A 27,433-nucleotide genomic window follows, 5' to 3' on the forward strand; every position below is an offset into this window, starting at 1 on the left:
AGTGAAGGCGGGCCTCATGTGGCCCCCGGGCCGCCAATTGCCCATACATGAAACTAGGTCATGTTGACAAATTAATTAATGAGGAAGTATATTCATCTTTTTATTGGATGATGTACGATGATAAGAGCGCCCCTCACTGTGATTTTTATTATCCCCTCCACCAGGTGGTGACAGAGTGCGGTGTGAGCGGTGACAGGGAGGGAGGGGGGACAGCAGGGAGGGACAGCCATGGCCGCCACACAGGAGCCGTCCCCGCCCTCGTCCATGGAGAGCAACAAGCCCGGCTTCAACAAGCACATCCTGCCCGACGGCCTGGAGGACAAGCACCTGTGCAACCTGTGTCACAACCTGCTGCGGCGGCCCGTCCAGGCGCAGTGCGGACATCGCTTCTGCTCGCACTGCTTCAACAGGACCGTCAGGTACGTAGAGACTACAGTACCCATGGTGCACTGCTTCAACAGGACCGTCAGGTACGTAGAGACTACAGTACCCATGGTGCACTGCTTCAACAGGACCGTCAGGTACGTAGAGACTACAGTACCCATGGTGCACTGCTTCAACAGGACCGTCAGGTACGTAGAGAATACAGTACCCATGATGCACTGCTTCAACAGGACCGTCAGGTACGTAGAGACTACAGTACCCATGATGCACTGCTTCAACAGGACCGTCAGGACTTTCAACCCCTGAATTTACCATGATCCATTAATATTTCATTTACATTTTTTTTATATGTTATTTGGATGACCCTAAAGGTGGCCTTACACTAGCCGATTTTTTTCAATCTGAAATCTGATTGATTGAAACATTCTTGATGTTGATCGGGCCGATCCCGATCGCGCTTTGAGCGGTTGGGCACCCCCCGAGCGTAAAAAATGCCCGATTATCGGCTAGTGTAAGGCCACCTTAAGGATCATAAAAACCTTGAACGATTACTATTGCAATTTATTTTGGGTCACCCCCCTTTTTAGCTTACAATTTACAATTTAGGCATTTAGCAGACGCTCTTAATCCAGAGCGACTTACATTAGGCAAGAACAAAAGTATGGGAATACATCACGTATATAAAATGCATTTATCATGAAACATGCGTAAGCTAAGAACGTAACTAGAACATATCTATATAATGACACTATACATATAAACTATACATATATACTAACTATACTATGCTATACATATGTACTATGAAGTGCTATGACTACATACAATGCAATTATTGTGCTGTCTACATGACATGCTATAAGTCTGTTTCAAATGCTATCTAAGTCTAAAAAGTGCTATCTAAGGGGGTAGGATAAGTGCTATGGGCCATGGTGGAGTCTGAGAGCTTAGATTGACTGGTCTAATAGTGACATAGAATACTGTTTTTTTTTTCTCGAGATATAAATGTTTACATGCCGTACATTAGGACCGTTAAATGTTTCATGACATTAATTTTCAATTATTTTTATTTTCCGTTTTTCTTCCAAAAAAACCTGAACTTTGAACATTCAGTGGATTTTCTGTGGTCTGGAGTTTTCTCTGGGGTTTGGAAGTCTTTCTGAGCTGCAATGAAACAGTGACATCTGCTGGCGAATCCCATTGACATATATGGGATTTTCAGTCTCTTACATCACAAACAGCAGGAAACTCAGAGCACCTGTTTGAGCCAGAAAACCACAGAAAATCTACTGAATGTTAAAAGTTCAGGTTTTTTTTGGGGTGCAATTGAGCTCAGAAAACATAATTAAGACAAATTACAAAAATCCCTTTGATAACACGTGGATGTCTTTGTCCCAACGCAGCAATGGACCCCAGAAATGCAACGCTTGCATTAAAGAAGACATTTTTGAAGAGCCGACGTCTATTTTGAAGCAAGGATGTGTGAGTAAACTAACAAACTAAATAATAAAACATTTTAGCACAAAGTCACATACTGTTATGTCGGGGTCCTTGAAGGGGTTCCAGGGGGTCCCCAGCTATAAATGACTGAGAATTATAGGAACCAAATGGACCTGTAACTCTGATTGTTGACAATCATCAGGGGGGGGTCCCAGCAAAATGTGTTAATACAGAATCAATCATTTGAACCCCTTTACCCATAGTTTATACACTGCGCTATTCAAAAAGAGCAGATACTCTATAAAATCTACATCTGCTGTTTTTGATTTTTTTTTTGGAAAAGTGTTCAAAAATCTCCATGAATTGAAGGCTTCAAAACGTATTTCTTTGGGTGAACTACTAGGGGATCGTTATTTTCCAATTGTTATTATTGTGTATATACATTTTGTTGTATTTTAAGTTTATTGTTTCATTTTCTAACTTAACCCATTTTGACCTGAGATCAGATTCTAAAAATGTTCTTCTACATCCTGACAGTTTTCTGAAAAAGCTATGTTTCTATGTCAGTCGTTCTTCGATTTTTCAAAAATAGCAGACCTACAAGCTCGTAGCGCGCCACTCGGTGGCGCGCTACGAGCTTGTAGATCTGCTATTTTTCAATAGCTAAAGCATAACATAATGCTTACACCAAAAGGGGTTCCCGCCCAAAATGGGTTAAACGTTATTTTAACGTTTTTTTTTGCAGGCGTTTCCTGACAACGCAGCCAGAAGAGAGGTTGAGAATCTACCTGCCGCTTGCATCAATGACGGCTGCACTTGGAAAGGCAACATTAAAGAGTATGAGGTGAGATATTCAATATATCTTTCATCCCACCATTTTGTAACCCATTTTCTCACCCCTGTGTCAATTATCTAATGTGATCCTGGGCTCTACACACCCTCCGCCAACCTGGTCCCACATATATGGGGGACATGGGGAGAGCAACGGACTTGAACTCATGCTTCCTTCATGCCTGAGTGTCCAAGTTGCTCCTTTGCACCTGACAAGGGGGAGTTTCCCCTGGTTGGACGTAGCGTGTGGAAGGAACACGTTATTCCAACCAGTTCCTTTCACCTCCATCAGGTGCCCAGGCTAGCCAGGGGGAGGCAGTTTAGAGACCAGGATTACTGCATGTTTTTTGTGAGGGTACCTACCCTAGGGGACACGGGGAGAACATGTGAGGGTACCTACCCTAGGGGACACAGGGAGAACATGTGAGGGTACCTACCCTAGGGGACACGGGGAGAACATGTGAGGGTACGTACCCTATAGGGGACACGGGGAGAACATGTGAGGGTACCTACCCTAGGGGACACAGGGAGAACATGTGAGGGTACCTACCCTAGGGGACACGGGGAGAACATGTGAAGGTACCTACCCTAGGGGACACAGGGAGAACATGTGAGGGTACCTACCCTATAGGGGACACGGGGAGAACATGTGAGGGTACCTACCCTAGGGGACACGGGGAGAACATGTGAGGGTACCTACCCTAGGGGACACGGGGAGAACATGTGAGGGTACCTACCCTAGGGGACACAGGGAGAACATGTGAGGGTACCTACCCTAGGGGACACGGGGAGAACATGTGAGGGTACCTACCCTAGGGGACACAGGGAGAACATGTGAGGGTACCTACCCTAGGGGACACGGGGAGAACATGTGAGGGTACCTACCCTATAGGGGACACGGGGAGAACATGTGAGGGTACCTACCCTAGGGGACACGGGGAGAACATGTGAGGGTACCTACCCTAGGGGACACGGGGAGAACATGTGAGGGTACCTACCCTAGGGGACACAGGGAGAACATGTGAGGGTACCTACCCTATAGGGGACACGGGGAGAACATGTGAGGGTACCTACCCTAGGGGACACGGGGAGAACATGTGAGGGTACCTACCCTAGGGGACACGGGGAGAACATGTGAGGGTACCTACCCTAGGGGACACAGGGAGAACATGTGAGGGTACCTACCCTAGGGGACACGGGGAGAACATGTGAGGGTACCTACCCTAGGGGACACGGGGAGAACATGTGAGGGTACCTACCCTAGGGGACACGGGGAGAACATGTGAGGGTACCTACCCTAGGGGACACGGGGAGAACATGTGAGGGTACCTACCCTAGGGGACACGGGGAGAACATGTGAGGGTACCTACCCTAGGGGACACGGGGAGAACATGTGAGGGTACCTACCCTAGGGGACACGGGGAGAACATGTGAGGGTACCTACCCTAGGGGACACGGGGATAACATGTGAGGGTACCTACCCTAGGGGACACGGGGAGAACATGTGAGGGTACCTACCCTAGGGGACACGGGGAGAACATGTGAAGGTACCTACCCTAGGGGACACAGGGAGAACATGTGAGGGTACCTACCCTATAGGGGACACGGGGAGAACATGTGAGGGTACCTACCCTAGGGGACACGGGGAGAACATGTGAGGGTACCTACCCTAGGGGACACGGGGAGAACATGTGAGGGTACCTACCCTAGGGGACACAGGGAGAACATGTGAGGGTACCTACCCTAGGGGACACGGGGAGAACATGTGAGGGTACCTACCCTAGGGGACACGGGGAGAACATGTGAGGGTACCTACCCTATAGGGGACACGGGGAGAACATGTGAGGGTACCTACCCTAGGGGACACGGGGAGAACATGTGAGGGTACCTACCCTAGGGGACACGGGGAGAACATGTGAGGGTACCTACCCTAGGGGACACAGGGAGAACATGTGAGGGTACCTACCCTATAGGGGACACGGGGAGAACATGTGAGGGTACCTACCCTAGGGGACACGGGGAGAACATGTGAGGGTACCTACCCTAGGGGACACGGGGAGAACATGTGAGGGTACCTACCCTAGGGGACACGGGGAGAACATGTGAGGGTACCTACCCTAGGGGACACGGGGAGAACATGTGAGGGTACCTACCCTAGGGGACACGGGGAGAACATGTGAGGGTACCTACCCTAGGGGACACGGGGAGAACATGTGAGGGTACCTACCCTAGGGGACACGGGGAGAACATGTGAGGGTACCTACCCTAGGGGACACGGGGAGAACATGTGAGGGTACCTACCCTAGGGGACACGGGGAGAACATGTGAGGGTACCTACCCTAGGGGACACGGGGAGAACATGTGAGGGTACCTACCCTAGGGGACACGGGGAGAACATGTGAGGGTACCTACCCTAGGGGACACGGGGAGAACATGTGAGGGTACCTACCCTAGGGGACACGGGGAGAACATGTGAGGGTACCTACCCTAGGGGACACGGGGAGAACATGTGAGGGTACCTACCCTAGGGGACACGGGGAGAACATGTGAGGGTACCTACCCTAGGGGACACGGGGAGAACATGTGAGGGTACCTACCCTAGGGGACACGGGGAGAACATGTGAGGGTACCTACCCTTTGGGACACGGGGAGAACATGTGAGGGTACCTACCCTAGGGGACACGGGGAGAACATGTGAGGGTACCTACCCTAGGGGACACGGGGAGAACATGTGAGGGTACCTACCCTAGGGGACACGGGGAGAACATGTGAGGGTACCTACCCTAGGGGACACGGGGAGAACATGTGAGGGTACCTACCCTAGGGGACACGGGGAGAACATGTGAGGGTACCTACCCTAGGGGACACGGGGAGAACATGTGAGGGTACCTACCCTAGGGGACACGGGGAGAACATGTGAGGGTACCTACCCTAGGGGACACGGGGAGAACATGTGAGGGTACCTACCCTAGGGGACACAGGGAGAACATGTGAGGGTACCTACCCTAGGGGACACGGGGAGAACATGTGAGGGTACCTACCCTAGGGGACACGGGGAGAACATGTGAGGGTACCTACCCTAGGGGACACGGGGAGAACATGTGAGGGTACCTACCCTAGGGGACACGGGGAGAACATGTGAGGGTACCTACCCTAGGGGACACGGGGAGAACATGTGAGTTTACCTACCCTAGGGGACACAGGGAGAACATGTGAGGGTACCTACCCTAGGGGACACAGGGAGAACATGTGAGGGTACCTACCCTATAGGGGACACGGGGAGAACATGTGAGGGTACCTACCCTAGGGGACACGGGGAGAACATGTGAGTTTACCTACCCTAGGGGACACAGGGAGAACATGTGAGGGTACCTACCCTATAGGGGACACGGGGAGAACATGTGAGGGTACCTACCCTAGGGGACACGGGGAGAACATGTGAGGGTACCTACCCTAGGGGACACGGGGAGAACATGTGAGGGTACCTACCCTAGGGGACACGGGGAGAACATGTGAGGGTACCTACCCTATAGGGGACACGGGGAGAACATGTGAGGGTACCTACCCTAGGGGACACGGGGAGAACATGTGAGGGTACCTACCCTAGGGGACACGGGGAGAACATGTGAGGGTACCTACCCTAGGGGACAAGGGGAGAACATGTGAGGGTACCTAACCTAGGGGACATGGGGAGAACATGTGAGGTTACCTACCCTAGGGTACACGGGGAGAACATGCGAGGGTACCTACCCTAGGGGACACGGGGAGAACATGTGAGGGTACCTACCCTAGGGGACACGGGGAGAACATGTGAGGGTACCTACCCTAGGGGACACAGGGAGAACATGTGAGGGTACCTACCCTATGGGACACGGGGAGAACATGTGAGGGTACCTACCCTAGGGGACACAGGGAGAACATGTGAGGGTACCTACCCTAGGGGACACAGGGAGAACATGTGAGGGTACCTACCCTAGGGGACACGGGGAGAACATGTGAGGGTACCTACCCCAGGGGACACGGGGAGAACATGTGAGGGTACCTACCCTAGGGGACACGGGGAGAACATGTGAGGGTACCTACCCTATAGGGGACACGGGGAGAACATGTGAGGGTACCTACCCTAGGGGACATGGGGAGAACATGTGAGGGTACCTACCCTAGGGGACACGGGGAGAACATGTGAGGGTACCTACCCTAGGGGACACGGGGAGAACATGTGAGGGTACCTACCCTAGGGGACACAGGGAGAACATGTGAGGGTACCTACCCTATGGGACACGGGGAGAACATGTGAGGGTACCTACCCTAGGGGACACAGGGAGAACATGTGAGGGTACCTACCCTAGGGGACACAGGGAGAACATGTGAGGGTACCTACCCTAGGGGACACGGGGAGAACATGTGAGGGTACCTACCCTAGGGGACACGGGGAGAACATGTGAGGGTACCTACCCTAGGGGACACGGGGAGAACATGTGAGGGTACCTACCCTATAGGGGACACGGGGAGAACATGTGAGGGTACCTACCCTAGGGGACACGGGGAGAACATGTGAGGGTACCTACCCTAGGGGACACGGGGAGAACATGTGAGGGTACCTACCCTAGGGGACACGGGGAGAACATGTGAGGGTACCTACCCTAGGGGACACGGGGAGAACATGTGAGGGTACCTACCCTAGGGGACACGGGGAGAACATGTGAGGGTACCTACCCTAGGGGACACGGGGAGAACATGTGAGGGTACCTACCCTAGGGGACACGGGGAGAACATGTGAGGGTACCTACCCTAGGGGACACGGGGAGAACATGTGAGGGTACCTACCCTAGGGGACACGGGGAGAACATGTGAGGGTACCTACCCTAGGGGACACGGGGAGAACATGTGAGTGTACCTACCCTAGGGGACACGGGGAGAACATGTGAGGGTACCTACCCTAGGGGACACGGGGAGAACATGTGAGGGTACCTACCCTAGGGGACACGGGGAGAACATGTGAGGGTACCTACCCTAGGGGACACGGGGAGAACATGTGAGGGTACCTACCCTAGGGGGTGAGATGCTTTTCAACCCTAGAACACTAAAACCCTGGTGATTTTCACCCGGACAATTATGTTTTTGCAGCGACGTGCAGAGAGTGTTAGAGGGGCAGGGGCTGAAATCCCGTAAGAGGGCACTTTTGGACAAAAATAGCGAAAATAGCAGATCCATGGCTGAGGGAGGGAAGTAGGGGTGCTGGGGGGGCTGGAGCACCCTCGCGCTGGTGCGCGCTCTCAACGCGTCGCGCTGCGACGCGTTGAGAGCTTGTAGATCAGCTATTTTCGGGGCGCAACCCAGCACTCTTTAGCTAGTGGAGATGCGGTGTGTACGGTGTGTGCGGTGTGTTCTGGGAGGGTAGAAGACCCTCGGCTGCGCGTCGGGTCTGCCTACGCCCCCAGCCATTGTAAAATACCCGGTAACCTGAGACCTCTCGTGGCTTATTGCTTTAATCTACAAGCTCTATTTTCAGCATGCAACCAAGTGTAAATATGACTTATACTGGATCTCTTGTCCACTAGTCCCTTCCTAACATTTTAGTGTAATCTTTATTGGTTGACGGAATTGTCATTGTATATTTAGTCTTAGTTTTCATTTAGTTTTCGTCAGTGAAAAAAGGTAGTCGACGAACATTTTTCGTCTTAGTTTTAGTCGACGAAATCATGAGGTGTGAGGCATATCAAACCGGGAGTCCTTTAAATGGAGAAAATAAATGACATAGCATTTAACCTTCTCTCTCTCTCTCTCTCTCTCTCTGTTTCAGATGACTCACGAGGGGAAGTGTGACTTCATGATCATCCCGTGTCCGTCCTGTAGCGAGCGCCTTCGCTTCAACGAGCTGGAACGCCACAACGAGCGCGAGTGTCCCGAGAGGACGCTCAACTGCAAGTACTGCAAGGAGCCGTTCCACTTCAAGAACATCAAGGTTCAAAAAACCCTTCGTTTCTCTAAACAAAGGCGTTGCACACTTCCAGTGTTGATTTCGTCGACTAAAACTAAGACGGAAAATGTCCGTCGACTACCTTTTTTCACTGACGAAAACTAAATGGAAACTAAATGAAAACTAAGCTATGATGACTAAAACTAAGAATGAATATAGTGACAATTTCGTCAACAAATAAACACTGGACTAAAATGTTAGGAAGGGACTAGTGGACAAGAGATCCAGTATAAGTCATTGTACACTTGGTTGCATGCTGAGAAAAAACGATCTACAATCTCACAATGCTTCGCGTTGCGACACGTTGTGAGCTTGTAGATCTGCTATTTTCAGCAAGTGTACGGCATCGAGGCCCGCCAAAATACATTTTAGTCGACTAAATCAGCCGTAGATGTTGTCGACTAAAATCTTGACTAAAACTAGCTAACACTAAGACATTCCTGGTGACGAAAATGTGACTAAAACCAAAGGGAACCTATTCAAAAGACTGACTAAAACTAAAATCAAAATGTGCTGCCAAAAACAACACTGCACACTTCCAACCCTTTTCACATCAAGGTCCACTCTAATATAAGATTCAACGTGCTGTAGTCGTGTGGCCTGTGGGCATTCGCTGTCGGCGACAAATGTGACCAGATTTGACTGAGAGCCTGCCATCGTGCAACCTCCAGCTTTTCACCAGAAGAGAAAAAAACTTAATTTATTTATATTTTACCCAAAATGAGTTAATAGCACTGCAGGCAGACTCTTCACATACTAGAGCATGTCTGAAATAAATATAAGAGCTGAAATCGACATGTAAATATGAAATAAATGCTTAAATGGGCGACTGTGGCTCAGGAGGTAGAGCAGGTCGTCCAATGATCCATGGGTCGGCGGTTCGAATCCCGGCTCCTCCTGTCTACATGTCGAAGTGTCCTTGGACAAGACACTGAACCCCAAATTGCTCCCGATGTGCTGGTTGGTACCTTGCATGGCTTCCGCGGTCCGCCGCAATCGGTGTATGAATGTGTGTGTAATGCACAATCTATGTAAAGCGCCTTGGATAAAGGCGCTATATAAATGCACCATTTATCATTTACCTTTTAAACATGTGGCTAGGTGTAATGTTAGAGTCCTCAGAAGTGAACCTTTCAAGCCTGCTTTCTCAACTCGCTGTTTCTCTGCAAGACATTACTCTATAAGCCATATCTCCAAAACTGGTGGGTCAAACTGAACAACCAATATGTCAATTTGAAGCTATGATTCACATGACATGAAAAAACGAAAATTCAAAAAGAAAAAAAGAATCCAATGGCAGCCCCTCAGTCAAATTTGGCCACAAATGCCGTGACACAATTTATCTTCGAGCTTCATTCACACTTTAACCACTCTCAATGTTAACAGTTCTACTGCGTACTACGCGTTACCCGCATTATAATCAAATATTCTACGCTGCCGAGATTGTTTTATTACCTTTAGATCATACGCTGAAGTATCTGGGCTTTTGATCGGCGAAAATCCGACGAAGATAGCTTGCGCCGTGTGTTTACATTCCATCGCACCAATCGCCATCTTGCTACGCAACATGGAGGGGGGGTGTGAGGCTGTTGTAGTCAGACAAAACCCCCGTTCACTTGCATTGGACTCAATTTCCCAGAAGCCCTAGCAGCCCAGCGAATGTGTCGATTTCCGGTTTCGACATCACAACAGTTAGCTCCTTCCACCAGCTCCGCGGCAAAGACGGACTTTCGTTTTAATTATTAAAATAGGGCGATTTAGACACATAAAACAAATAGCGGGGATGTTGTGATGTCATGATGATGTCATATCGTTTGATCAATCAATTTAACGCCCTCAAAGTGTTAATGTGATGCAGAAATCTGTCTGTCTGTCTGTCTGTCTGTCTGTCCGTCCGTCCGTCCGTCCGTCCGTCCGTCCGTCCGTCCGTCCGTCTGTCTGTCTGTCTCTAACCATCCATCCATATCCACTGAAATATGACTTGTTTGAATACAATAATTAATAATTCTGATAATCAATCAGTAATCAATAATCTAATTCTGTTTTCAGGCACACGATGAGATCTGTCCCAAGTATCCAATGATCTGTGAGGGCTGTGCCAAGAAGAAAATCCCACGAGAAAAGGTACATGACAAAATGAAAATAAAAAAGCTACAAAAAAAATTGGCAAGGAGGTTTGGTGTACACAGGGACAAAAAAACGTGGTCCGGGTATGGACGGGAACCCCTTTTGGTGTTTTAAGCATTATAAAACGTGGTCCGGGTATGGACGGGAACCCCTTTTGGTGTTTTAAGCATTATTTAAAACTTTAGCTATTGGAAAAACAGCAGACCTACAAGCTAGCAGCGGTAGCGCGTGCTTGTAGATCTGCTATTTGAAAATGTGGCGAAAATCTTTGAATATAAATTCTTTCACAGCAAACATTTTTAACTCAAATCTTTGCTTCTGGGGGGGGGTCCCTGGAACAATATATGTTCAGATGGGGGTCCGCAGCCAAATACAGATAATTCTGGGGGTCCTTGACATGAAATAGGTTGAGCACCGCTGACATAGAAACAGAGGTTTTTCAGAAGACATTTTGTAGAATCTGGTGTCAGTTCTAAATGGGGTAACAGTGGGTTTTCAACAGTGGCGTGCACAGACATTTAGAGGGGCAGGTGCTCAAGTTAAAAAAGGGCACCTTGTGCAGCGCGTGGAACCGGCCGGTTGCCTTAATCCATTTTGGGCGGGAACCCCTTTTGGTGTTAGCATTATGTTATGCTTTAGCTATTTAAAAATAGCAGATCTACAAGCTCATAGCGCGCCACCGAGTGGCACATTGCCAAAAGGGCAGGGGGTGCTCTAGCACCCCCTAGTGTCTATCTGTGCACGCCACTGGTTTTCAACCCTTTTCATATCGAGGTCCATTATTTATTCAACATTCGAGACACGGAACCACCGTTTGATGAGATGTTGCCTCTCCTCTCCCTCTCCTCTCCTCTCCCAAGACAATATGCTGTTGTCATTGAATAAGATTCGGTGCACAATCCCATGCTGTATTGATGTTGGTACCAGGGGCGCCTAACTTCGTTTCCAGGTGGGGGAGCACAGATTTGGACATTTTTGCGACAAAAATGCGCGTGCATGTGCCTCGTGCACGCGCGTTTTCGCGCATTTTCACACGGAGAAGTGGCTTTTACTTTCCCTCTCCACACGCAAGTTATATGAACAAACTGACAAAATGCATCATAAAAAGGCATAGGCCTATTTAGGCTACACATGACATTGGCAAGGCGCCGATATCAAAACAAAACATATAAATTATAGCCCTATTATACAACAGACGAGCTGACAGCGCAGTTGGGCTAAAAAAAATAAGGGTCATAAAATAAGGGTAAAATAAGCATAAAATAAGGGTCCATTTGGTTACCAATTCTCCATCAATTAGCTGGAGACCCCCTCAAGGACCACTGGTGGTCCCCGGACCGCTGGTTGGGAACCACTATGTGGTTAAAACCCACACTGTCCGAGCTGTGTACCGGACGTCGGCTGGAAGCATGTAGTTCCTTAACAAGCCTATTAAGGAAACCTTTTAGAGCAGCTATAACATTCATTTTAAAACAGTTTTTAATATTTAATATCATATTGTATATGTCCCTCAAACTTATTTCTAATGGTTTGAGCCTCTGATATAACCAGTCCATGGCATTTCTTTTTTGCTTCTGAAGCAGTTTCAGCTGCAGTACCACAATGTCCTGAGGTGGTGGGGGGCGCTTAGATGCAACTTATTTAATATTTGAGTCATTATAATACTGATGCTAGATAAACACAGGCTTGTTTCCATTCCATGTCAGCTTGGAAAATCAACAATGGCGGACAAATTTGGAAGAGGGAGGAATTATACAAAGCAGGGTGACATTGATGACATCACAAATACGACCAAATCAGTTGAGCTGTTCCTGAGAGCCATTCCATAAAATTGCATATTTGTGGGGATAGAAAATACACATGGGAGCTAAAAAAAACACCAACAAAATTGAAAAAGTTGACTCTTGTTATAGGTCCTTTAAAACAGGTTGTTATAGGTCCTTTAAAACAGGAACTCTTGTTATAGGTCCTTTAAAACAGGTTGTTATAGGTCCTTTAAAACAGGAACTCTTGTTATAGGTCCTTTAAAACAGGAACTATTGACTCTTGTTATAGGTCCTTTAAAACAGGGGTTCTCAACCCGTGGGTCGCGACCCCTCGGGGGGTCGCCAAATTATTTTAGGGGGTCCCCAAATTATTTTCAAAAATAGCAGACCTACAAGCTCGTAGCGCGCCACCGAGTGGCGCGCTACGAGCTTGTAGATCTGCTATTTTTCAATAGCTAAATTATAACAATGCTTAAAACACCAAAAGGGGTTCCCGCCCCAAAATGGTTTAAGGTTATTGTAGCAGTCAATTTATATTGGGGGTCGGGAGGGGGCGGGGCGGGGGTCCCGAGACATTGCCTAAGCATTTCCGGGGGTCCACGGCCAAAAAACGTTGAGAACCCCTGCTTTAAAACAGGAACTATTTACGATAATGTTTAATGTTTAATTCTTATTCATTATTACATTTTTGTATTGTACATTCTTCTGCAGTATGTGGACCATATTAAGTTCTGCAGCAAGTTCAGAACTCCATGCCGATTTCATGTTGTGGGTTGTGATATGTCTGTAAGTATTATTATTATCATTACACACACACACACACACACACACACACACACACAGTGCCGGTTCTAGCAGTCAGGTGGCCCTATGCAAGATCATTTTATGTGGGCCCCCATGCACTGCCACACCGGGGGGGTCCAGAAAAAAAAAATGTAAATTTGCGATGAAATCTTTCAATCTGGTGCACTTTGAGATCAAAATGAAGAGGCTAGATCTATAAAGAACTACACACATCACATTCGATTATTATCATCTTTACTGTGCTATATTGCCAACAATTCAATCAACCAACTGCAATCAACTGCAAACCATTTCACCTGTGGGCAGTGGGCCACAGGTGTATTGCATAATGCAATTTGCATTCAACTGCATGTGGCATATTATCAAATTATTCTGTTGTGTCTTGTGTGAGATCTTAATTTTATTGCGTATTAAAATAATAACTAGTTTTTGGATATAGGGCAGGGGTGGGCAACTTTGATGATGGAGAGGGCCACTATATTTCACACTCACTCCAGAGGGCCACTATATTTCACACTCACTCCAGAGGGCCACTATATTTCACACTCACTCCAGAGGGCCACTATATTTCACACTCACTCCAGAGGGCCACTATATTTCACACTCACTCCAGAGGGCCACTATATTTCACACTCACTCCAGAGGGCCACTATAGTTCACACTCACTCCAGAGGGCCACTATAGTTCACACTCACTCCAGAGGGCCACTATATTTCACACTCACTCCAGAGGGCCACTATATGTCACACTCACTCCAGAGGGCCACTATAGTTCCACACTCACTCCAGAGGGCCACTATATTTCACACTCACTCCAGAGGGCCACTATAGTTCCACACTCACTCCAGAGGGCCACTATAGTTCCACACTCACTCCAGAGGGCCACTATATTTCACACTCACTCCAGAGGGCCACTATATTTCACACTCACTCCAGAGGGCCACTATAGTTCCACACTCACTCCAGAGGGCCACTATATTTCACACTCACTCCAGAGGGCCACTATATTTCACACTCACTCCAGAGGGCCACTATAGTTCACACTCACTCCAGAGAGCCACTATAGTTCCACACTCACTCCAGAGGGCCGCTATAGTTCCACACTCACTCCAGAGGGCCACTATAGTTCCACACTCACTCCAGAGGGCCACTATAGTTCCACACTCACTCCAGAGGGCCACTATAGTTCCATACTCACTCCAGAGGGCCACTATATTTCACACTCACTCCAGAGGTTCACTATATTTCACACTCACTCCAGAGAGCCACTATAGTTCCACACTCACTCCAGAGGGCCACTATAGTTCCACACTCACTCCAGAGGGCCACTATAGTTCCACACTCACTCCAGAGGGCCACTATAGTTCCACACTCACTCCAGAGGGCCACTATATTTCACACTCACTCCAGAGGGCCACTATATTTCACACTCACTCCAGAGGGCCACTATAGTTCCACACTCACTCCAGAGGGCCACTATATTTCACACTCACTCCAGAGGGCCGCTATAGTTCCACACTCACTCCAGAGGGCCACTATAGTTCCACACTCACTCCAGAGGGCCACTATATTTCACACTCACTCCAGAGGGCCACTATATTTCACACTCACTCCAGAGGGCCACTATATTTCACACTCACTCCAGAGGGCCACTATAGTTCACACTCACTCCAGAGGGCCACTATATTTCACACTCACTCCAGAGGGCCACTATATTTCACACTCACTCCAGAGGGCCACTATATTTCACACTCACTCCAGAGGGCCACTATATTTCACACTCACTCCAGAGGGCCACTATAGTTCACACTCACTCCAGAGGGCCACTATAGTTCCACACTCACTCCAGAGAGCCACTATAGTTCCACACTCACTCCAGAGAGCCACTATAGTTCCACACTCACTCCAGAGAGCCACTATAGTTCCACACTCACTCCAGAGAGCCACTATAGTTCCACACTCACTCCAGAGGGCCACCATGTATATTGTCAAATTGATCTACAATTTCAAAAAGTTTTGAGCTCGTAGATCTGCTATTTTTGAGATTTTTATTTAATTTCAAATACATTTATATGTTCTTATGTTAACTTTATTTACTTAAATGCAAATACATTGGACATAAAAAGACTAGTACTAGTCATTAAGCTATATAGGCTAAAGCGGGTCATGCTTGCATGTTTGGAATTGTAACAGCTGAAATCAATAATATATCAGTATTCCGATATTAACCTGCGGGTCGCATTAATTTGGGGATCCTTGACATGAAAAAGTTTGGGAACCACTGTTTTAAAGGACACCAGTGATCTGCATTCTTTGAGGGAAGGGGTCAGGGCATTCCTCTCTCTCTCTCTCTCTCTCTTGGGCTGCAGCGCTGTAGACGGAAACTTTACCCATGTTAGTTTTAAAGATGGAGTGCCACGATTTTTTCCACCCTAAAACATGATCATCAGGTATTATTATAATATAACGAGGAAGAACTTGTTCCAAAAAGTGTACAGTATTTGTTAAAATCATGCTTTTATGTGGACACGCCCACCAGTTCATTAAGTATGCCTGGTTTGCCTGGTGGGTGGTGATGGGTGGTGATCCACCTGAACTGAAGCCGCACCCACAGCTGTAGTTGTATGATAAAGGGGGAGGGGTTAGGGGAGGGGCTGATAGTGTGATGTCACTATATTACTGTTTATTTCATTGGCCCGTTTGACTGTCAAGGGTTCAGCCTCCAGGAAGAAACCCTAAATACAAAGTGAATACACCATTGCACATCAAAACGACTCCAGGGTGTATAATGAAGTACTGTCACCTCATAGACACATGGAAAACTGGAAAAATACAAAAAATGTGGCACTCCAAAGTTCCCCCACCATACACCCTGTCTCACTGGCTCTGGTCCTTGTCCCTCTGTGTGTGTGTCTCCACCACCCCACCCCCACCACCCTCTGGTCCTTGTCCCTCTGTGTGTGTGTCTCCACCACCCCACCCCCACCACCCTCTGGTCCTTGTCCCTCTGTGTGTGTGTGTCTCCACCACCCCACCCCCACCACCCCCACCACCATACACCCTGTCTCACTGGCTCTGGTCCTTGTCCCTCTGTGTGTGTGTGTCTCCACCACCCCACCCCCACCACCCCCACCACGCTCTGGTCCTTGTCCCTCTGTGTGTGTGTGTCTCCACCACCCCACCCCCACCACCCCCACCACCCCCACCACTGGCTCTGGTCCTTGTCCCTCTGTGTGTGTGTGTCTCCACCACCCCCACCACGCAGGTGGAGAAGGAGAAGATCCACGAGCATGAGCGCGCCTGTGCGTACGAACACCTCAACCTGCTGCTGCATTACATCATGGGCATGAAGGTCAGTGTTAACCTGTCACAGGTGGTGCAACCACTCCCTTACCTTCATCAGGTACGTACATGATGCAGGTCGTTTAGACCGAAACGTTGTCATCTAATAAAACTACTGCTCTATAAGTGAAAGACAGTGTGCGGGACCCTTTTCTTCTCATGATTCGCACAAGGCCTTTTCGCTAAAAAATACAATACCAATTAGTGTTTTTGAGTGATCGACCAAAGTTAAGTTTCCGAACTTTTGTTGTGGGCAGTTTATATGGGTGTACCTGTGGACTGCCTATCAGTTTATATGGGTGTACCTGTGGACTGATATCAGTTTATATGGGTGTACCTGTGGTCTGATATCAGTTTATATGGGTGTACCTGTGGACTGATATCAGTTTATATGGGTGTACCTGTGGACTGCCTATCAGTTTATATGGGTGTACCTGTGGACTGATATCAGTTTATATGGGTGTACCTGTGGACTGATATCAGTTTATATGGGTGTACCTGTGGACTGATATCAGTTTATATGGGTGTACCTGTGGACTGATATCAGTTTATATGGGTGTACCTGTGGACTGATATCAGTTTATATGGGTGTACCTGTGGTCTGATATCAGTTTATATGGGTGTACCTGTGGACTGCCTATCAGTTTATATGGGTGTACCTGTGGTCTGATATCAGTTTATATGGGTGTACCTGTGGACTGATATCAGTTTATATGGGTGTACCTGTGGTCTGATATCAGTTTATATGGGTGTACCTGTGGACTGCCTATCAGTTTATATGGGTGTACCTGTGGACTGATATCAGTTTATATGGGTGTACCTGTGGACTGATATCAGTTTATATGGGTGTACCTGTGGTCTGATATCAGTTTATATGGGTGTACCTGTGGACTGCCTATCAGTTTATATGGGTGTACCTGTGGTCTGATATCAGTTTATATGGGTGTACCTGTGGAATGATATCAGTTTATATGGGTGTACCTGTGGTCTGATATCAGTTTATATGGGTGTACCTGTGGACTGCCTATCAGTTTATATGGGTGTACCTGTGGACTGCCTATCAGTTTATATGGGTGTACCTGTGGTCTGATATCAGTTTATATGGGTGTACCTGTGGACTGCCTATCAGTTTATATGGGTGTACCTGTGGACTGATATCAGTTTATATGGGTGTACCTGTGGACTGATATCAGTTTATATGGGTGTACCTGTGGTCTGATATCAGTTTATATGGGTGTACCTGTGGACTGATATCAGTTTATATGGGTGTACCTGTGGACTGCCTATCAGTTTATATGGGTGTACCTGTGGTCTGATATCAGTTTATATGGGTGTACCTGTGGTCTGATATCAGTTTATATGGGTGTACCTGTGGTCTGATATCAGTTTATATGGGTGTACCTGTGGACTGATATCAGTTTATATGGGTGTACCTGTGGACTGCCTATCAGTTTATATGGGTGTACCTGTGGTCTGATATCAGTTTATATGGGTGTACCTGTGGACTGATATCAGTTTATATGGGTGTACCTGTGGTCTGATATCAGTTTATATGGGTGTACCTGTGGACTGATATCAGTTTATATGGGTGTACCTGTGGACTGATATCAGTTTATATGGGTGTACCTGTGGACTGATATCAGTTTATATGGGTGTACCTGTGGACTGATATCAGTTTATATGGGTGTACCTGTGGACTGATATCAGTTTATATGGGTGTACCTGTGGACTGATATCAGTTTATATGGGTGTACCTGTGGACTGATATCAGTTTATATGGGTGTACCTGTGGACTGATATCAGTTTATATGGGTGTACCTGTGGTCTGATATCAGTTTATATGGGTGTACCTGTGGTCTGATATCAGTTTATATGGGTGTACCTGTGGACTGATATCAGTTTATATGGGTGTACCTGTGGACTGCCTATCAGTTTATATGGGTGTACCTGTGGACTGATATCAGTTTATATGGGTGTACCTGTGGACTGCCTATCAGTTTATATGGGTGTACCTGTGGACTGCCTATCAGTTTATATGGGTGTACCTGTGGACTGATATCAGTTGATATGGGTGTACCTGTGGACTGATATCAGTTTATATGGGTGTACCTGTGGACTGATATCAGTTTATATGGTTGTAACTGTGGTCTGATATCAGTTTATATGGGTGTACCTGTGGACTGATATCAGTTTATATGGGTGTACCTGTGGACTGATATCAGTTTATATGGGTGTACCTGTGGACTGATATCAGTTTATATGGGTGTACCTGTGGACTGCCTATATCTGACCGACACCGACTTGACGCTGCGGGCAGGGCACTCGCCCCTCCTCGGTAACGCCCGGGTCCTCGGTAACGCCCGGGTCCTCGGTAACACCTGGGTCCTCGGTAACGCCCGGGTCCTCCTCGGTAACACCCGGGTCCTCGGTAACACCTGGGTCCTCGGTAACGCCCGGGTCCTCCTCGGTAACACCCGGGTCCTCGGTAACGCCCGGGTCCTTGGTAACGCACGTGCAGAGTTTGAAGTCAGTCGGTCGGAACGGACGGTTCTCGAGATGTTGTGGACTATACAGCATCTATACAGTTTATTATTATAATTATTATGATCATGGTGTAATTTCCAGGTGAGCATGGAGGGCATCCAGCCCCAGGGCTTGGAGCTGGCGGGGCACAAGCTGCTGGAGCTCCACCAGTCTCTCAGGGAGCTGGAGCAGCGAGTGTCCCAGCTCTCATCCACCTCGTCGGGGCCACACCATCCCAGGGAGCACCCCAGCTCGTCGGGGCCTCACCATCCCAGGGAGCATCCCAGCTCATCGGGGCCACACCATCCCAGGGAGCATCCCAGCTCATCGGGGCCACACCATCCGAGGGAGCATCCCAGCTCATCGGGGCCTCACCATCCGAGGGAGCATCCCAGCTCATCGGGGCCTCACCATCCGAGGGAGCATCCCACTTCGTCGGGGCCACACCATCCCAGGGAGCACCCCGCCTCTGGGCCTCACCATCCCAGGGAGCATCCCAGGTATATAGGGCGTTGGGCGATATGGAAAACATAATGATATCACAATATTTATTTCATGCGTTTGTGTCCGGGTATATATAGCTCAGTCGGTAGAGCTCTCGCCTTTGGACCACAAGGTCATGGGTTCGATCCCGGGCACCGCCAACTCAGCGTATGAGTAGCACGGCTTGGGTGCGGCAAGTCGTGCAGGAAGTACTGGGAGCTGATGGGAGGTGTGGCGCTCCACCTCAGCATCCATCTCCTAGAGGTCTATAGCACATTGTAACGGGGACAGACTCCGTCTCGCAGAGGTCTATAGGGCATTGTAACGGGGACAGACTCCATCTCCCAGAGGTCTATAGCGTATTGTAACAGGGACAGACTCCATCTCCCAGGGGTCTATAGGGCATTGTAACGGGGACAGACTCCGTCTCCCATGGGGTCTATAGGGCATTGTAACGGGGACAGACTCCGTCTCCCAGGGGTCTATAGGGCATTGTAACGGGGACAGACTCCATCTCCCAGGGGTCTATAGGGCATTGTAACGGGGACAGACTCCATCTCCCATAGGTCTATAGCGTATTGTAACAGGGACAGACTCCATCTCCCAGGGGTCTATAGGGCATTGTAACAGGGACAGACTCCATCTCCCAGGGGTCTATAGGGCATTGTAACAGGGACAGACTCCATCTCCCAGGGGTCTATAGGGCATTGTAACGGGGACAGACTCCATCTCCCAGGGGTCTATAGGGCATTGTAACAGGGACAGACTCCATCTCCCAGGGGTCTATAGCGCATTGTAACGGGGACAGACTCCATCTCCCAGGGGTCTATAGGGCATTGTAACGGGGACAGACTCCATCTCCCAGGGGTCTATAGGGCATTGTAACGGGGACAGACTCCATCTCCCAGGGGTCTATAGGGCATTGTAACGGGGACAGACTCCATCTCCCAGGGGTCTATAGGGCATTGTAACGGGGACAGACTCCATCTCCCAGGGGTCTATAGGGCATTGTAACAGGGACAGACTCCATCTCCCAGGGGTCTATAGGGCATTGTAACGGGGACAGACTCCATCTCCCAGGGGTCTATAGGGCATTGTAACGGGGACAGACTCCATCTCCCAGGGGTCTATAGGGCATTGTAACGGGGACAGACTCCATCTCCCAGGGGTCTATAGGGCATTGTAACGGGGACAGACTCCATCTCCCAGGGGTCTATAGGGCATTGTAACGGGGACAGACTCCATCTCCCAGGGGTCTATAGGGCATTGTAACGGGGACAGACTCCATCTCCCAGGGGTCTATAGGGCATTGTAACGGGGACAGACTCCATCTCCCAGGGGTCTATAGGGCATTGTAACGGGGACAGACTCCATCTCCCAGGGGTCTATAGGGCATTGTAACGGGGACAGACTCCATCTCCCAGGGGTCTATAGGGCATTGTAACAGGGACAGACTCCATCTCCCAGGGGTCTATAGGGCATTGTAACAGGGACAGACTCCATCTCCCAGGGGTCTATAGGGCATTGTAACAGGGACAGACTCCATCTCCCAGGGGTCTATAGGGCATTGTAACAGGGACAGACTCCATCTCCCAGGGGTCTATAGGGCATTGTAACAGGGACAGACTCCGTCTCCCAGAGGTCTATAGGGCATTGTAACGGGGACAGACTCCATCTCCCAGGGGTCTATAGCGCATTGTAACAGGGACAGACTCCATCTCCCAGGGGTCTATAGGGCATTGTAACAGGGACAGACTCCATCTCCCAGGGGTCTATAGGGCATTGTAACAGGGACAGACTCCATCTCCCAGGGGTCTATAGGGCATTGTAACAGGGACAGACTCCATCTCCCAGGGGTCTATAGGGCATTGTAACGGGGACAGACTCTATCTCCCAGGGGTCTATAGCGCATTGTAACGGGGACAGACTCCATCTCCCAGGGGTCTATAGGGCATTGTAACAGGGACAGACTCCATCTCCCAGGGGTCTATAGGGCATTGTAACAGGGACAGGTCTGTTAAAACTCCATCTCCCGGTCTGATAAAACTCCATCTCCCGGTTTTAATGAGTTTCAATTACTGTAATCTCGATAATAAATACAACTTGAATGAATGAATGAATGAATGAATGAATGAATGAATGAATGAATGAATAATGGCCCACCCTTCTCTCCCCCCATGCAGGGATCTGGAGCAGCGAGTGTCCTCCTCCACCTCCTCTGGGCCTCATCCCGTGCAGGGAGCCGCCTCCGCCGCCCCATCCTCTTCCTCCTCCTCATCATCCTCCTCCTCCTCCTCGGCCCCTCCTCCTCCACCGCCCCCCCACCCCGGCGCCCCCCAGCCCCCCCCCACCCTGACGGTGTCCACCTCCTTCACCCCCACGCTGCCCAGCTCGGTGGGCGCGGCGCTGGAGCTGCAGCTGCACAGCGAGAAGACCAAGGTGGGTGTGGAGATCCTCTTTAAAACACTTTCCCTCCCGGCACATAGGCGGGGATCGTGAGGCCAGTGCGCGTCAAATTTGCGAAATGCCACAGTAGAAGAAGAGATCCCAGGGCAACCAAGGACGCTTTGAGAAGGAAAGGAAATGGTCACGTGACTGGGCTGCGCCATGACACTTTCATGGGAGCCAAACCATAGAGTCTTCTGTTGTTTTCCAAAAGCGATTACTTTACAAAAGGTCTCAGTCATTCAGAAATAGTGTTGGTTCATGAGCTGGTCACCGAGCTGTTCGTGAGCTGTTCATGAGCTGTTCATGAGCTGGTCACTGAGCTCTCATCGACTCCAGTGCATTCTGCAACTTCCTGGTGTAGTTTGGCTCCCATGAAAGCATCCATGAAAGTGTCATGGCGCAGCCCAGTCACATGACCATGTTCTTCCTTCTCAAAGCTTCCTTGAGGGCAACCAGGAAGCCCCCCAGCACAGCCTGCATGACTGTAGGCTGCGGCATTTAGTTTTCGTCAGTGAAAAAAGGTACGACGAACATTTTTCGTCTTAGTCGACAAAAACAACAACGCTGCTAATCATGTCATTTTCAAGGTGGCGGAGCTGGGCCGGCGCTGCACGGACCTGGAGGTGAAGGCCGGCACCTTGGAGAACGTGGTGTGTGTCCTGAACCGAGAGGTGGAGAGGTTCTCCACCACCATGGAGGCCTCCAACCGCCAGCACCGGCTGGACCAGGACAAGATCGAAGCGCTCAGCAACAAGGTATTGTTGGAAGAAGAACCATTTTAAGTAGCCTTGCCGAGCCATGAGGCCCATAGGGCAGGAGCCTATCTCCTGTTTCTGTAGCGTGAGGCAGCTTGATGTACAAGTACACCCCCTGGACATGACGCTAGTATATGTCGCAGGGACTTACCCCCAATCCAACCCTTGATGCTGAGTGTCAAGCAGGGAGGCACTGGGTCTTTGGTATGACCCGGTCGGGAATTGAACCCCAACCTCCCAGTCTCAGGGCGGACACTCTAACCACAAGGCCACTGAGCTGGTATCGGAAAACAAGCATATGCGGTCTGGAATTCGACAGCAATTTTTTATTTAGTTTTAGTAACGACGTCATCATCATCATACCCAGAAGTTATGCGGGAACGTCTACTGAGTGTCAAAAAACGACAGGAGAAAAACAGGCACTGAAGCACCTCAGAAAGTTTAAGCGCTTATTTTATTAACAGGGTGCAAAGTAATAAAGCGACAACGTTTCGATGTTTCAGTTACCATCGAAACGTTGTCGCTTTTTTACTTTGCACCCTGTTAACACCTTGGAAGCCCGGGCGGAGTTCTCCGTCCAAGTTCAAGGTCATGGTCAAGTGACCAAGCCGGAGATTGATAAATAGGACGAAAATTAATGATAACAAAAGCGTTCGCATCGCTCTAGAGCCTAGGAGCGCTTGTTGCCCGATCCGATGACGTGTCAAAAAGTGACACATCATCGAAAATGTTCCCTGCCTGTTTAGCGGACGAAAACTAAAATCTTAAAACGTTCATAACTCGCGATCTAAATCATCCCGTCTAATTATGAAAAAAGATCCTGTCCAGTCGCTAGTCTGATTTATTATTACCTCCCGTTGTTGTCGATCGACTCTAGAGTGGTGTGGCTATTGTTAGATGCTACACAGACATGCACACATTTATAGCGCACGGACCACAAAAGTGGTCCGTGCGCTATAAATGATGGACACATGGATGAAATAGTTCCGGGCCTCCAAGGTGTTAATAAAATAAGGGCTTAAACTGTCTGAGGTGCTCCTGTAACCTGTCCTGCCTCTGAGATGCACCAGACTGGCCTGCCATAGGCTAGAGGCCTCTGAGATGCACCAGACTGGCCTGCCATAGGCTAGAGGCCTCTGAGATGCACCAGACTGGCCTGCCATAGGCTAGAGGCCTCTGAGACGCACCAGACTGGCCTGCCATAGGCTAGAGGCCTCTGAGACACACCAGACTGGCCTGCCATAGGCTAGAGGCCTCTGAGATGCACCAGACTGGCCTGCCATAGGCTAGAGGCCTCTGAGACGCACCAGACTGGCCTGCCATAGGCTAGAGGCCTCTGAGACACACCAGACTGGCCTGCCATAGGCTAGAGGCCTCTGAGATGCACCAGACTGGCCTGCCATAGGCTAGAGGCCTCTGAGACGCACCAGACTGGCCTGCCATAGGCTAGAGGCCTCTGAGACACACCAGACTGGCCTGCCATAGGCTAGAGGCCTCTGAGATGCAGTCTTGCTCAAGGACACTCCGACACTAACTCTAACTCGATCGAACTGGGAACCTCTCGGTTCCATCTGGCTGCTCTACCGGCCACTCTACCCATAAACCACTGCCGCCCCTCCCTTGTTTCTTATGTTTTTGTGTGTGTGTGTGTGTGTGTGTGTGTGTGTGTGTGTGTGTGTGTGTGTGTGTGTGTGTGTGTGTGTGTGTGTGTGTGTGTGTGTGTGTGTGTGTGTGTGTGTGTGTGTGTGTGTGTGTGTGTTCCAGGTGCGTCAGCTGGAGAGGACGGTGGGCCTGAAGGACCTGACCGTGGCGGAGATGGAGGGCCGTCTGAGGGAGATGTCGGCCACCACCTTCGACGGCGTCTTCGTCTGGAGGATCTCCGACTTCACCAAGAAGAGGCAGGACGCCATCGCCGGGCGAGCTCCCGCCATGTTCTCACCTGGTAACCTTTTAAACTACAACTCCCGCCATGTTCTCACCTGGTAACCTTTTAAACTACAACTCCCACCATGTTCTCACCTGGTAAACTTTTAAACTACAACTCCCGCCATGTTCTCACCTGGTAAACTTTTAAACTACAACTCCCGCCATGTTCTCACCTGGTAAACTTTTAAACTACAACTCCCGCCATGTTCTCACCTGGTAACCTTTTAAACTACAACTCCCACCATGTTCTTACCTGGTAAACTTTTAAACTACAACTCCCGCCATGTTCTCACCTGGTAAACTTTTAAACTACAACTCCCGCCATGTTCTCACCTGGTAAACTTTTAAACTACAACTCCCGCCATGTTCTCACCTGGTAAACTTTTAAACTACAACTCCCACCATGTCCTCACCTGGTAATACAACTACAAAACTACAACTCCCACCATGTCCTCACCTGGTAATACAACTACAAAACTACAACTCCCACCATGTTCTCACCTGGTAAACTTTTAAACTATAACTCCCACCATGTTCTCTCCTGGTAATAAACCTTTTAAACTACAACTCCCACCATGTTCTCATCTGGTAATAAACCTTTTAAACTACAACTCCCACCATGTTCTCACCTGGTAACCTTTTAAACTACAACTCCCAACATGTTCTCACCTGGTAAACTTTTAAACTACAACTCCCACCATGTGCTCTCCTGGTAATTGTGAGATTATGTTTTTTGTTGATTTTATTTGCTTTGTGTATTAATGTCTCCCTTCACCAGTAAATACGACTATAAGATGTGTATATTTATGTCTCCCTGCAGCCTTCTACACCAGTAAATACGGCTATAAGATGTGTATATTTATGTCTCCCTGCAGCCTTCTACACCAGTAAATACGACTATAAGATGTGTATATTTATGTCTCCCTGCAGCCTTCTACACCAGTAAATACGGCTATAAGATGTGTGTATTAATGTCTCCCTGCAGCCTTCTACACCAGTAAATACGGCTATAAGATGCGTGTGTGTGTATCTATGTCTCCCTGCAGCCTTCTACACCAGTAAATACGGCTATAAGATGCGTGTGTGTGTATCTATGTCTCCCTGCAGCCTTCTACAACAGTAAATACGGCTATAAGATGTGTGTGTGTGTGTATTAATGTCTCCCTGCAGCCTTCTACACCAGTAAATACGGCTATAAGATGTGTCTTCGCATCTACCTGAACGGGGATGGGACGGGGCGCGGCAGCCATCTGTCCTTGTTCTTTGTGGTGATGAGAGGACTGAGCGACGCTCTGCTCAAGTGGCCCTTCAACCAGAAGGTAATAACGCAGCGGACAGCACACAATGCTAACGTTGTGGTAATAACGCAGCGGACAGCACACAATGCTAACGCTGTGGTAATAACGCAGCAGACAGCACACAATGCTAACGTTGTGGTAATAACGCAGCGGACAGCACACAATGCTAACGTTGTGGTAATAACACAGCGGACAGCACACAATGCTAACGTTGTGGTAATAACGCAGCGGACAGCACACAATGCTAACGTTGTGGTAATAACGCAGCAGACAGCACACAATGCTAACGCTGTGGTAATAACGCAGCAGACAGCACACAATGCTAACGTTGTGGTAATAACGCAGCGGACAGCACACAATGCTAACGTTGTGGTAATAACGCAGCGGACAGCACACAATGCTAACGTTGTGGTAATAACACAGCGGACAGCACACAATGCTAACGTTGTGGTAATAACACAGCAGACAGCACACAATGCTAACGTTGTGGTAATAACGCAGCAGACGGCACACAATGCTAACGTTGTGGTAATAATGCAGCGGACAGCACACAATGCTAACGTTGTGGTAATAACGCAGCAGACAGCACACAATGCTAACGTTGTGGTAATAACACAGCGGACAGCACACAATGCTAACGTTGTGGTAATAACACAGCGGACAGCACACAATGCTAACGTTGTGGTAATAACGCAGCAGACAGCACACAATGCTAACGTTGTGGTAATAACACAGCGGACAGCACACAATGCTAACGTTTTGGAAGGTAATAACACAGCAGACAGCACACAATGCTAACGTTGTGGTAATAACACAGCAGACAGCACACAATGCTAACGTTGTGGTAATAACGCAGCGGACAGCACACAATGCTAATGCTAACTTAATTTACAATAAGTCTACACAATTAGAGAATGCAGAAGAATTGTTATTTTGATCAACGTTTTACCATAACAAAATAGTCTTTACTTTTCGGTCTGAGAGGCTAAATGTCATCAAATGGTGGTTCCGTGGCTCAAATGCTGAATAAATAATGGGCCTTGGTATGGAAAAAAAGGTTGAAAGCGACCGTCCTATAAACTCTTTGTGTTCCCGTATTACACGTCAGGTCACTCTGATGCTGCTGGACCAGAGCAACAGGGAGCACATCATCGACGCCTTCCGGCCCGACGTCACCTCCTCCTCCTTCCAGCGGCCGGTGAGCGAGATGAACATCGCCAGCGGCTGCCCGCTCTTCTGTCCGCTGTCCAAGCTCGACGCCAAGAACTCCTACATCCGCGACGACACCATCTTCATCAAGGCCATAGTGGACCTCACCGGCCTCTAG

General features: G+C 48.9%; 1 protein-coding gene across 1 annotated transcript; it reads left to right on the forward strand.

Moving 5' to 3' along the window:
- Positions 1-228: 228 nt before the first annotated feature.
- Positions 229-27,433, forward strand: LOC306940287 (TNF receptor-associated factor 2-like; the record flags this gene model as incomplete). The annotated part of the gene is given in 14 exon segments (XM_079525309.1): positions 229-419; positions 1,788-1,866; positions 2,570-2,668; positions 8,459-8,620; positions 10,685-10,759; positions 13,240-13,314; positions 16,597-16,683; positions 19,299-19,424; positions 19,427-19,450; positions 21,876-22,118; positions 22,715-22,882; positions 24,647-24,824; positions 25,979-26,127; positions 27,215-27,433. Coding segments are annotated over 14 exon segments (1,875 nt in total).

The sequence above is a fragment of the Electrona antarctica genome, assembly GCF_951216825.1.
Source record: "Electrona antarctica genome assembly, chromosome: 16".
Classification (NCBI taxonomy): Eukaryota; Metazoa; Chordata; class Actinopteri; order Myctophiformes; family Myctophidae; genus Electrona; species Electrona antarctica.